We start from the raw sequence: 13,365 nt of genomic DNA on the forward strand, positions 1-13,365 counted from the left end.
TCCTGGACACAAGAAATGGCCATTAAAATAGACATCAAATATACAAAAAACATTTTGCCAGTATGAATTTTGATAACTTTCCAAAAGGAGAGTAGGATAGTCATGTAGAATATTACAATGTTAGTAGAAGCCTAATTGGTTAAAGGTTAGTTTTCATGAGGAGAAAGTGAGGTATCTTTTATCTTTGTCATTTTACTTAAAAAAATCCTAGAATACATCAACCAAAAACAGTTATCCTATAAATATGTATGTGGTAATAAAAGGAATTATATAGGAAAAAGGATGGATCTAAATTCTCTCCCTAATATCTGGAAAATGGAGTCAGTCATGTTACCTAACAAACATTAAATTAATCATTAACTAATATATCATGGTCTGAAACATATATAGCACTACTATATATGTAGAATGATTAAAATTGGATATGAGTTTGAAAAAGATCCTGTGACAGTTGTTTTTTGAAAAAATAACAATTACTCTCTTTTGCGTATGATATAACTGGTTCTCATATAATCACCAAAAAAGGCTCCTTATTTCACAAGAATACATATTATGCCAGTGGTTTTTAAAGTGTGGTCCAAGAACCCCTGGGGATCCTGACCACACTTGCCCCTTTGGGGAGCTCATGAGGTCTTCCCTTGTACAACTAAACCTCTGTGTGATGGTGGATTTTTTTTAATATACTTTAATTAAAACAACATATTGCAACAGAATGAATGAAGCAGCAGATTTTGGTGTCTGGCTATCTTACATTAAACCACACATTAAAGAGACTTGTAAAGGTATAATAAAATACCACTCTTCTCATCATTATTTTTTTCTATTTTTAAAAGAAAAACATGTAAATTTATAAAAAAAAATAAGTCACTTGTATTAACATGTAACATTTTTAGAGCTTTTTAAAATGAATTAATAAACATTTTTAAAACTTTTCCATTTTAATTCCTAATATGGTAAATAAACAAAGCTTATTAGGGTCTTCAATACTTTTTAAGAGTATAAACGGTTCCTGAGTCCAAAAAATTTAAGAACCACTGTATTATACTATTAGTTGGCATAATCTTGCCTCCAGTAAATATGCAAACACAAAGCAGATTCAGACAGGATTTTCCAAGGAGCCTCTCACTTACATAACTTTTAAATTGTATATTGTCTAACTGACCAAAAGTGAAGATAAAACATACCAGCTGGGTTGCTTTTTATCAGCACTTACTTATCATATGAATCCATTGCTATGACCCATTTGCACAGACCTTCGGCCGCTGTAGAAGCATTTCTGATTTTTTCTGGTACAAAATCTGGATTTGGAATATAATTTTTTCTTATGATATTCATATAAGCTGGAGGAATATTGTCCTTGTCATATTCATGAAGTGACTGTAGAAACCTCATGTCACCAAGAAGTCTCTTAGCTGGGCCCCAGAAATCCTCAATTTTTTTCCCTGAACCTGTTGGGTCAGGGATTTTGTCAGCTTTGATTCCTTTCAAGATGCATATAGCTTCCATAACAAGCTTGACACCAGCAGGAGGACTCTTCATGGATTTTACCACTGTAATATCCTTGAAATAACAACATGTTAATTATTTTAAAAGACATGTTTGTTTATACAGTAATTGTAATTGGTTCCTATTTTCAAACTAAGCATACAGAAACTCACTGTGTTCACTGGGTAGAAATGGTGACAGTAATAGAACTGCACTTACACTCTTCTCCTGAGTCCCACCCAAAAGTTTAGCCAAAATTCTCTGCACTATTTATTTTAAAAATCTGTCTTCTTCTTTCTAAATTAAAATATTCCCCTTTCACATCTTAACTTTTAATACACTTCATGAAATCTAAGACACTGCTATTGGAAAATAAATGATTATAAAACACATTATTATTTTATGTATCCCCCCAAAAAAATCACTGGCAAAATTAATACTTTATCACATGCTCTATAAGATGTATTCCAATGACAAGTGTGTCTAAATATTGAAAAAGGTACCCCTTAGAATCAAAATATAATCTCAAAGCTTATGCCTTTGTTGATTACTGTAGTGCAAAGATGTATAAAGTTCTTGAAATAACTGTTGCTTTATGGTAGGTTATAACATCTGGCAGCTTTCTTCCATTTCAAAGGTGTTTTTGCATGCACATGCATTTCTTTTTCAAGCCAATTAGGGAATTCTTTTGCCAATTTCAAAATGATTTCAGCTTCATTAAAATTTCAGGCTAATTTGGAGAGACAAACTAGAATGGAACACAATGCTAATTTCTTTCTTGGGCTATGATGACATGTGTCCTAGAAAGTGTATGGTGAAGCTCTTACCTGTGCAGTAAGAGTATCAAGGGCGGCCAGCGCTGACTCTAATATTGGCAAGGCACCTGCCAGGTCAGCATCGCACTCATCTTTGATGGCTTTGGAAGCCATAGCTTGTTCGTTTGCTATTGTTTCATCAGCTTTCACTATTTTTTCAGTTTTGGCAACTTCTACAGACTCTTTCTCAATCATTATCATCATTTCATCAACCTCTCTGCTAGCAACTTTTAATTGAGGATGTAGTGCCTCCAACTCCATCTGCATTGTGGCTACTTGAGATGAAGCAGAATCCAGTTTCTCCAAACCCACTTCATATCTCTTTTTCATTTTCATTACTTCACTGAAAGGAAATAGATAAAACAAAAGTTAATCATGAGGCTCTGTATCCTACATTAAAGAAAAACTTAAGTGTTTCTGAGCTTTCTAGGCTTTTTCAAGACATAACTACAGGAGTGGTCTAAAAGATTTTCATATATATGACAATCTGTCAAAACATGAAACCTAGAATGTTGGATTTGTGCACAATTAAGAGCAGACAGCATGTTTTATTCATTTTTGTGTTTTCAGTACCTATATGTTATCAAGGCATACAACAGAAATTCAAAAGAATAAATACACTGGCGAAGAGGCAAGGAGTCTCCTGTATCAAAATGATGTACCTCTAAAGTTGGTAAGTTGATCCCAGCAACACTACTGCTGCTTTAAACCTTTTTATGATCACTTATTTTAAACACACTTCAGTGCTCGAAATATATTATTTTGAATGTTTCTAAATGTGAAAAAATGATTTTAACATGTATTATACATCTTGAAACAGAGATTTGTTTTATTAAAGAAAAAGTAACAAATAGAGCAGATCATAAAGCTCAATACCCTGTTTGGTGCAAAATGATTATAAAGTAGTAACAAATGATTAGAAATAATGTAATATTTTAGCATATTTTAAAAGTTTAAGATTTTAATGTAGTTAAAAATTTAATCTGCATTTATCTGCAAATATATATATATTTCTCTATAGAGAAAACTCTTCTTTATAATTTCATTTTAAAATACTTGATATAACATAATGTCTCCAAGTAAAAAAATGACATGTTTTTAAAATCCTCTTCAAAAAACAGACTGGAGTAGTAAGGAACTGGCTTGAGCTGGAAAAGGTAACCTGGAGAACACTGAAAGGATTGTAATTTTTGTTTTAAAAAAATTCATAAGTGAGAGCATGCTATGTTTTTGTCACATGTCAAATCCCCTCTGAGTGTGCAAAATATTAGAGAGTAATGGGAACAGAGGGGACCAAATGTATGGCACTGTATTATCTGTGAGTTTGGTTTCAGCTGAAACCTTGTGCAACAAGCATAGGAAAGGTCTCATTCCTGCCAGCCTGAGACAGTTTCAATATTGTGGCTAATCCCAAGTGATGCTTTGCTAGCTTAACCATAGATTTCCTTCCAAGTAACCTGAAAACTTGCTTCTAGGTTACAGCACTACCTGGCTATCGTGATCTGAAGGCTTCAGCTATTATGGGAAGAATAATCACAGGGTAGGAATTCTAGTTGAGGTAAAGGATAAATTAATATCTTTTTTTTTCATTTGCAAGGAATTTTGAAAAGAAAAAATTTGAGAAAGGAAAATTTGAAAGGCAAATAAGAGTATTTGAAAATACCTTAAAAACTATGACTTTCAACCTGTAAGTTTGAACTTATAACCTTGTAACTTTAAAACTTATAACCAATAAGTTTAAACTCTTCCTATAAGTTTGCCTCTCGCTTTTATAATCCCTTTTTTTTGTTAGGGTAGCCTTACTATTGTAAGTGCAGAGTCAAACAAAAGCCATGAGTGATATCGAAAATTTAATCAATCTCCAAGACCTTTTTTTTTTTTTCTTTTTTTTTCCTTCTTCTTTTTTTAATTATTATTATCATTATACTTTAGGTTTTATGGTACATGTGCACAATGTGCAAGTAAGTTACATATGTATACATGTGCCATGCTGGTCCTCCTGGAGAAGAAAATGTGAAAAAAAGCAAGTTTCCATTATGTTAAAGATCATAAGCTCGACACAGAAAGACAATTATCTTGAGAGCCAAAGAAATAATAAATTCCAGCCAAGCTATGCAGCAGTCACGGTGGGTGCTGCCGATTTCACTAGGTAGTTGAAAAATTCCTAAAGGTATGATTCAAACACAGGGTTGTAGACCACAGTGACTATGACAGTCCTGTCGGGAGGGCACAGCAATAGTTACTATGAATACAGATGAGGAGTGTCATATCCATATCCAGGTAGCATGCTGCCCAATATGAGAAAAGGTCCTTCAAAATGCTTGGGATAGTGGATTAGCCATAGGAAGATTTAGAATTAACCATAGAAATATATATATAAATCAAACTCATAGTATTAATATTTTTATATTATCTGTGCACATTTGTTGTTTTATGTATTCTTTTTAATCTTTAAAAGAATTTGGTCTGTTCAATTTGTGGATCAGGCTTGAGCTTTCAATATAAATCATGTGTCTGAGCAGTAAATTTACATTTGTGCTTTTAAGTAAAAATCATATCAATTTATAGATAATATTCAAACATTTAAAAGTACTTAAGGCTTACCATATGTATATGTTTAAAATACTAGACTTATAAATTATTGAAGTATCTAGTAATGTTTGATTTGTTAAATCAGAACTTAAAAGGGAAATATAAATACTGTATTAAAAATTTTATTTAAACAAGCTTTTGAATGGAGCCACACATTAATCAAAGGACCCCTTTAAAGGTAACCACTAAAATGTTCCAAACTTCCTACTTTCTACCTTAATGTTATAATGTTTTTAAATTTTGTAATATACATACTGAATTTTAATTTTTGGAACCAAAGAAATATTTGAATAAACTTTTATGCATACAAAAGTCACCCTCCAGAACATTAAAAAAACTCACATTGACACTTTCTATAGCAGGTAAGTTTACTCATGTTTATATTGATGTTTTCAAATGAGAGTTTATTAGAGAGTGGCTGTCTCTCCCTAGAGTCTCAGTTGTTCAGTATCCAAAGAGAGGGTTTAACTATTATCTAATTATTTATCAGAGAAAAATCACTCTCTACTAGTGTTTACTCAATATTCACAGCTCTGGTTGGAATATCTTTATTCTTCCAAGAGTTATTATGCATCTATGATGTGCTAGACAATGTGCCCATATGAGAAAGATAAGACCCCTCCCTAAATTCAAAATGTTTGTGGATTAAATCATTTAAAGATGTAACAAAACTTACAGTGTATTTCTATGAAATAAATCTCCATTATATCAAATTACGTCGTTTTTGCACATACAAGTATTTTTAATTTGCCATAGCTTACTTAGAAATACGAAATTTGATTTTTACCTTCTTTTCTTTTCTAACAACAGTTTGAAGGTGGAGATTAATTCAAGGTAAGAGGTAGGAGTCACGTAATTGTATCTTTGAAGTTCAACAAAGAAAGATTTGGATAAATCTATAGTAGAAGTGTGGAAGCTTTTACACATGTCGATACAGCCATCTCGTATTTCCTCTGACATTTCGATTTCTTCCAAGAATCGTGAGGCAACTGCCTGGAGTGCATCTTCAGGCCATGACTAAATGTAAGATAAATGCTTTAGCACTGTATTAAGATTACGAATCTGGATCTGCTACTACTGCAGCCCTTTACAACTTATGGATGTTGGGGGTGAAGGGGAATAGTGTGAGGGATGGTGTGGGAGAGACAATTTCATAAGGAACTTTCTCAAGAACTTGCATACTTAGGGCAGGGAGCCAGGAGCTAGTTAGTGCATATAACATTCACTGTGTGTGGTTTGTTCTGAGATTAGAGAAATTGTTCATGAGTGTTGCAGGAGAAAGGAAAGGCAAATGAACTAAATTTATGGAATGTCTATTTCTGTACGCATTTTACTGGTATTATCTCATTTAATTCTCCTAACATTTCCCTGAGAATGATGTAGGCATTATTCCTGAAATAGCTTCCAAATCCTTTCTCTTCTTTCTTTATCTACCTCAATCATCCCAATTCAAGCCTCCACTATCATCTGCCTGGAAGATTCCAATAGCATCCTAACTGCTTGCATTCTCTATATAGCTGCAAGAGTGATCTTTTCAAAATATAAATCAGCTCATGTCACACTCCCCAGTTTATAACCAAAGACTTCCTAGAATTCTTAAAATCCAAACCAACTTGCCAATCTCTATCTGATTTGGCCCTTCCCAAAATTCTGACCTGGTATACCACTTCCCCCCACAGTTCCTGTGCTGTCACCCTGATTTTCTGTCACCCTCTCCTTCCTTCTGTCTAGACACTTGACTTCACTAGTTTATCCGCTCTGCCCAGATCTCAGTACTGACACTTTTTTGTCTTTCCAGTTTCTTCTTCAAACCCTTAATTGGTCACTTATTTAAAAAGTATCTACCTGTAATCCCAGCACTTTGGGAGGCCGAGGCGGGCAGATCACCTGAGGTCAGGAGTTTGAGACCAGCCTGGCCAACATGGTGAAACCCCATCTCTACTAAAAATACAAAAATTAGCCAGGCCTGGTGGTGGGCACCTGTAATCCCAGCTACTTGGGAGGTTGAGGCAGAAGAATTGCTCGAACCCGGGAGGCAGAGGTTGCAGCGAGCCAAGATTGTACCACCGCACTTCAGCCAGGGTGACAAGAGTGAGACTATGTCTCAAAACAACAAACACAACAACAAAGCATTTACTCCCTATTTGCTACCCTGTCTGATGAAATTGTGTTTTGCTTATTTGTCTGTAGACAAGAAGCTCAAAGAGAGCAGAGGTCTTGTCTATTTCATGTGCTTCATCTCCAGCTTTTAGATTAAGACTTGCTACAAAGCAAAACAGAATTCAATAAACGTTTTGCATGAAATAATTAATTTTACCCAGAAGTGGAGGTACAGAGAGGTTCTGTAAACTTTCTAAGGTCATAAATGCTTATCTGTTAAATCCCACTCACGGGATCTCAGCCACAGCCTACAGATTTCTTACCACACAGGTAGAGAATGCATTGTGATATGCTGTTAAAGCCAGAAGGGAGAATGAAATTACTATTCACATCTAGCTAGTTACTCTCCCTTTGCTACTCCTCTTCCCCACCCCTCGTCCCTACCCCCATCCATTCGCTGCCTTTTTCTGCTCTGCTCTGTACTTCCCAGTACTGAAGTCCACTAAAAAAAGAGGTCACTCTGGCTTTCTCCCTCTTAACTCCTTTGGGTTTAGCTAACGGGAAGAGATTGGGGGCAGGGTGGAAGAAGTGAGACATAGGGGTATTTTGATCCTCCCTTCCTTTCCAGCCGTAGCTGAGTTCTACGTTTCTGGTTCCTGTTCCTGTTGGGCAGTCTTATATCCACAGCTCTAAGCTCTGACTTCCAGTAACACTCTTCCCTTCCTCCGTCCTTTCATACGCGGTTATAGTAACACTTCCTGCTATTGCTCCACCCACCACTTCCTGAGTGTTCCAACATCCCCTCTTGGTTCCCTTAACCCTACCCCTCTGTGAACAGTTCCTTCATTACGCTTTCTTCAGTGAAGGGCTCAAGGGTGCTCTGTGCTTCCTGTCAGGACTCTGATACACAATTTTATCATAACACTTCCTATAATATATTGAAGTTAGTGATCACGTATATTCTTAATAAATACTTTTCTATTATAATTTCTTGAATTATAATTTCATAAAATATAACTGATCAGAAGATTCTGCTAAACAATATTTTGGGGTAAACTACAGGTTGGGAATCTATAAAATAAGTCATGATGATAGTGGAAATTCAACATTTCTAGAAGTCTATCTAAAATGTACATGACAATACCTGAAACCAGTCAATGGTACAGCAGTTAACAAGAGCAGGGAACTTTCTAAGACGATTCCGAAATGCATCTCCAATGGGACTCATGGCAAGGACCACATGCAGTTGGTTGCGGCAACGATCAATAAACATGTTGAAAAGGGCTATGGGGCTGCCATCTGTTTGCTTGGTTTTATCCCGCTGGCGATCTAACTGACGCATCTTATCACATATCTCTTGCTTCTCATCTAATGCAAAGAGATTTGGAATCTCCCCAGCATTTAGCAGATTATTGACATCTTCCAGAAAAGACTCTTTTTTAATTTGAGTATCTGTAAACAGGAAGACACCCTGCATCTCACCTTCCGCACATTTCCTTAAGATCACTTTTAAATCTTCATGCCATTCAGTAGTATCATACCCCTTAGAAATTTCAACTTGGAAAATTGAATAATCAGCCATGTGGGCAGCTAATCTGGTGACAGACTGCCTTCCACTCCCTCCAACCCCTACTAGGAGAGCATGGCTGCGAGGCTGCTTCAGGATCCTGGAAATTCTGCTGATGTGCTCTATGGCAAATCGAAACAAGACAAGGTTCATGGGTTTTTTGCTTATATTGTTGTATTCTTCTAGGTGAATTTCTACTATCATTCGAAGATTATCCACATCTGCGATTTCTCTGTAGTTGGTATCCTCCCTCTTGGGATCATGGAAATCACAAAACATTAAACTGCGTAAGTCATCTTCTTCCACCATGCCATCATTATCAAAATCCAAACGCTGAAAAAGCTCATGAAAACCTTCATACATGTAGTTTCTCAAAGTTTCTTGAATGTAGTTGATGAGCCAGCTTCTGTCTGCATTGTCCAGAAGGCGGTCATAATACACTCGAAGGACCTGTATAATAATTAAAAAGCAGCTTTAGAAACTTTCTTCTGATTTTTAAAAAAGTGTTATTATTTCTGTGCTAATCTCAAGTAATAAAAAATATTAGAAAATTTCTGCAGGTTTTATTAAAAGTATATCCAAATAATCAGGACTGATTCACAATAATGTTATTTTAAATGTTAATTTTAACTCTATATTTAGAATAATAAGGTTATAGGCAGTTATCAATCAATGAAACGTAATTTTGGGGGTGGGAGCTGAAGCAGATGTAGAGATGCTAAGAGAATTAAGGCCTTGAGAAGTTAGTGACTGCCTTTGCTGGCTGCTCAGATGTGGATAGCAGAGCTGGGCACCAGTACCCAGGGGGTACCCAACACCTTTCCAGTGATGTTTCCTTTTTCTAAGATAGATAACATTTTGAAAGTTATTGACAAATCAGTAGCTTTTGCTTTTGTTTTTGTTTTTCAAAAAGCACATTTTCTAGAACAGGAAATGTCTTGGGTAGAGGGAGAGTTGTTTGGGATATCTGTTAATTATTTTTGTTTTAAGTCGTTACAGAGAGCAATCTACTAAAATAAATCTCCGGTTATATGCACATGTTATGGGACTGCAAGAAACATCAGGCTTGCTACATGTAGCAACCGTTTTCTTAAAGAAGTGTGTCCCAGGGGTACAGTCTATTTTGGACTGAATTGTGTCCCCCCAAAATTCTTATGTTGAAGCCATAACTCTCAATGTGACTGGATTTGGGGATAGGGCCTTTAAGGCGACAATAGGTTAAATGAGGTCATAAGGGTAGGGCCCTAATCTTATAGGATAGTGTCCTTAAAAGAAGAGGAAGAGGCATTAAAGCGCTCTCTCCCTCTCTCTCTCTGGTTCTTGTTTCTGTTGGGCAGCCCTCATATGCACAGAGGAAGGGCCATGTGAGGACACAGAGATAAGGTGGCTTTAGCAAGCCAGCGTGAGAAAATGAATTTCTGTTGTTTAAGCCACTTAGTCTGTATTATTTTGTTAATGGCCGACTAATACATATATGCTATAAATAATGCATATTTCGTCAGTGGAACGTTGGATCCTTACTCTGCTCTACCATTTTGAGTAAATCACTGAAAATGTCTGCATCAGCTTCTTCACCTATAAAATAGAAGTAGTATTACCTACCTCGCAAATCTCGTAGATTTGGGTAAAAAGTAATATGACAAAATATGTGAAAACACTATAGAATTCAAACAGATAATTACTGCAAATTGCCCTAGCATTAGGTTAACGGTGTTCAGGAATCGTGGTTTTAGTGTATTGATTGTTATCAAATTGATGATTTCACAGTGTTATCCTTTTTTTTTTCCACTAATAGTGTCTGCATAAGCAAATGGCATTATTTAAACTTCCTTCATATTCCAACCAGTTCAAAAGTTATTTGTCTGTGAGACAATCTAATTTCCCAATACATGCCAATGGCCAATCTTTGAATTGAGGCACTTAAGATCTCAGACAATATTCCTAAATTAAGTCAACTTCATGTATCAGGATCAATGGCTAAGCATGAAACAAGTATATTATTATCTAGCTGGCAGTTTAGCAAGAACCTATAGAAGCATTTCTCAAAGACAGTCAACACATCTGCATTAAAATCATCTGGGGTACTTAACCAAAATGAAAATTCCTGGGCCCCACAGTGGATCTGTTGACTTAAAAACACGGAGGATGATTCCTGGGAATATCTTTCCGTTTCTTTTTGTTTTTTCTTTTTCCTTATTTAAGGTACAGATATGGTTTGGCTGTGTTCCCACCTAAATCTCATCTTGAATTCTCACGTGTTGTGGGAGGGACCTGGTGGGAAGCAATTGAATCATGGGATGGGTCTTTCCCGTGCTGTTCTTGTGATAGTGAATAAGTCTCACGAGACCTGATGGTTTTAAAAAGGGGAGTTTCCCTGCACGATCTCTCTTCTCCTGTCTGCCACCATGTGAGAGGTGCCCTTCACCTTCCGCCATGATTGTGAGGCATCACTAGACATGTGGAACTGTAAGTCCAATAAACCTCTTTCTTTTATAAATTGCCCAGTCTCAGGTATCTTTATCAGCAGCATGAAAATGGACTAATACAGGTACAACAATCTTAAGTGTACAGCTCAAAGAATTTTTGCACACAGTTACACATCCATGTAACCACCACCAAGATCAAGATATAAAATTTCCAGCACCTTAGTAAGCTCCCTCATGCTCACTCCTGTTGATCCCTGCTTTCCTCCCTCCCCAACAGGGAACCATTATTCTATCACCACCTCTCACATTTTAAAAAGTTGACACTTAAAACTTTCTATTATAAATCTAAATTGTTGCAAAGGATATAATTTCTGGCATATTTATATTGTAATTTGTGCTTTGAATTTATTTACCTCAAAGTCTTGATTGCAGACTTTTAAAATTGAGATATAATTCATGGACCATAAAATTCATTCTTCAAAAGAATACAAAATCAGAATATTCACAAAGTTGTGCAACCATCACAACTATCTCCCTCCAGAACTTTATCATCACCCCAAAAAGAAACCTGGTGCCCAGTAGAAGCTACTTCTCATTACCACCAGCCCTGGCCAACACTAATCTACTTACTATCTCTATGGAACTTGCTTATTCTGGATATATGATATAAATGAATCATATCATAGGTGACCTTTTGTGTATGGACTTTTTAACTTAGCACAATGTTTCTAGGTTCATCTATGTTGTAGGATATATATTTCTTTTTAGGACTGAATAAAATTCCACAGTGTGTATTTACAATATTTCATTTGTCTACTCATCAGCTGAAGGACATTTGGGTTGTTTCTACTTTTTGGCTATTATAAATAATTCTGCCAATAATATTCATGTACAAGTTTTTGCATGGACATGTATTAGTTCTTCTGGGTCCACAGTTAGGAGTGGAATTGCTAGGTCATATGGTAACCCTATGTTTTAACCTTTTGATGACCTACCAAACTGTTTTCTATATTACATTACTGCCAGCTATGTATGAGGGTTCCAATTATTCCACATGCTCACCAACACTGTTTTATTATTCATCTTTTTTATTACAGCCATCCTATTGAGTGTGAAAGGTACTTAATGGCAGTTTTGATTTGTATTTCCCTAATGACTAATCATGTCCTTATTGGCCATTTGTATATCATCTTTGGAGCGATGTCTTTGAATCCTTTGCCTACTTGTAAATAGCATTATTAGTCTTTTATTGTTGAGTTATAATAGTTCTTTATGTATTGTGGATACTAGACACTTAACAGTTTGTATGATTTGCAGGTATTTTATCCCATTCTATATATTGGCTTTTCATGTTTTGTATGGTGTTTTTTGAAGCATAAAATTTTTTAATTTTGATGAAACATATTCATCTATTTTGGGGGTCTTGTTTTTGCAGAATATCTGTATTTAACAAGCAAACCAGGTGATATGTGCATTAACTAACATCTGAGAGCCATGGAGAAGCCAAAGGGAATGAGTTGTAAGTCAGTTTTATACCTTAGAAACCATTTAGCGAAAATATATGTTATCTAGTATGATAATGATGTCTGGAAAGGAAAAAGACATGTAAAGTAGTCTCTAACATATATTAAACCCTGAAGAAATCTTTTCTGAGTGAACAGAAATAAAGCACAAATTAGTGTTGAGTTCAATTGTTGCAGGACTTTTCCTTAGTTCAGCTAAAGGTGGGGTCCTTGTCACACAGCCACGAAAATTTCACCTCGCAGACTATTTGAATGGTGAGTAAAACAGGTTTTATTGAGTGAAAATGAAGAAAAGGGGGAAACAGGGACTCTCCACAAGGCCAGTGTCCCTTCTAGAGTGCTTCCCACCCTGCAGATTGAATCCCAGGTTCCATCCAGGAAGAAGAGGGGCCAGGCTCCTCCCTACTGCAAACAGCATGAACTTCTGTGGTTCCACCCCAGTGCACTGGCTGGCTGGAGTTTCTCGGGGGATCCCTTCCCACCTACTGTCTCACAATTACCTCATATTTTTAAAGATGTTGAGAATAATGTACCAAACATCCTTCTTGGCACTGCAGTAAGGAAAAAAAAAGAGAGAGAGAGAGGGAAATCTCTGCTCTCATGGGGCTTGCCTGCTATCTGAGGGAGATGAATAATACATGTAACGAATGAATTCTACAACATGTTGGACGTTGGAAAATATTATGGAAAGAAGTAAAATACGACAGGATAAGAAAGACTGGAACTACTAGGATAGGGGAGGGGAGTCAGGCTGTGGTATTAAAAAGCTTCAACTAGAAAGAGGAATTTGATCAAAGGCAGGGAAGGAGCTATTCCAGAGCATCAATATCTGGGGGAAATATTGCAGGCACAGAGAA

The 13,365-nt window shown here is 36.1% G+C and overlaps 1 protein-coding gene across 1 annotated transcript in view; it reads right to left on the minus strand.

The window, feature by feature from the left end:
* DNAH7 (dynein axonemal heavy chain 7) overlaps positions 1 to 13,365 on the minus strand; it is a 336,427-nt gene that overhangs the window by 122,389 nt on the left and 200,673 nt on the right. The window contains exons 41-44 of the mRNA XM_024243333.2: positions 8,137 to 9,009; positions 5,680 to 5,909; positions 2,313 to 2,643; positions 1,214 to 1,560 (exon numbers count right to left, since the gene is read on the minus strand). Of these exons, the coding sequence (XP_024099101.2) occupies positions 1,214 to 1,560; positions 2,313 to 2,643; positions 5,680 to 5,909; positions 8,137 to 9,009 (1,781 nt within the window). The remainder of the gene's footprint in view (positions 1 to 1,213; positions 1,561 to 2,312; positions 2,644 to 5,679; positions 5,910 to 8,136; positions 9,010 to 13,365) is intronic.

This window comes from Pongo abelii, chromosome 11 (assembly GCF_028885655.2).
Source record: "Pongo abelii isolate AG06213 chromosome 11, NHGRI_mPonAbe1-v2.0_pri, whole genome shotgun sequence".
Lineage (NCBI taxonomy): Eukaryota > Metazoa > Chordata > Mammalia > Primates > Hominidae > Pongo > Pongo abelii.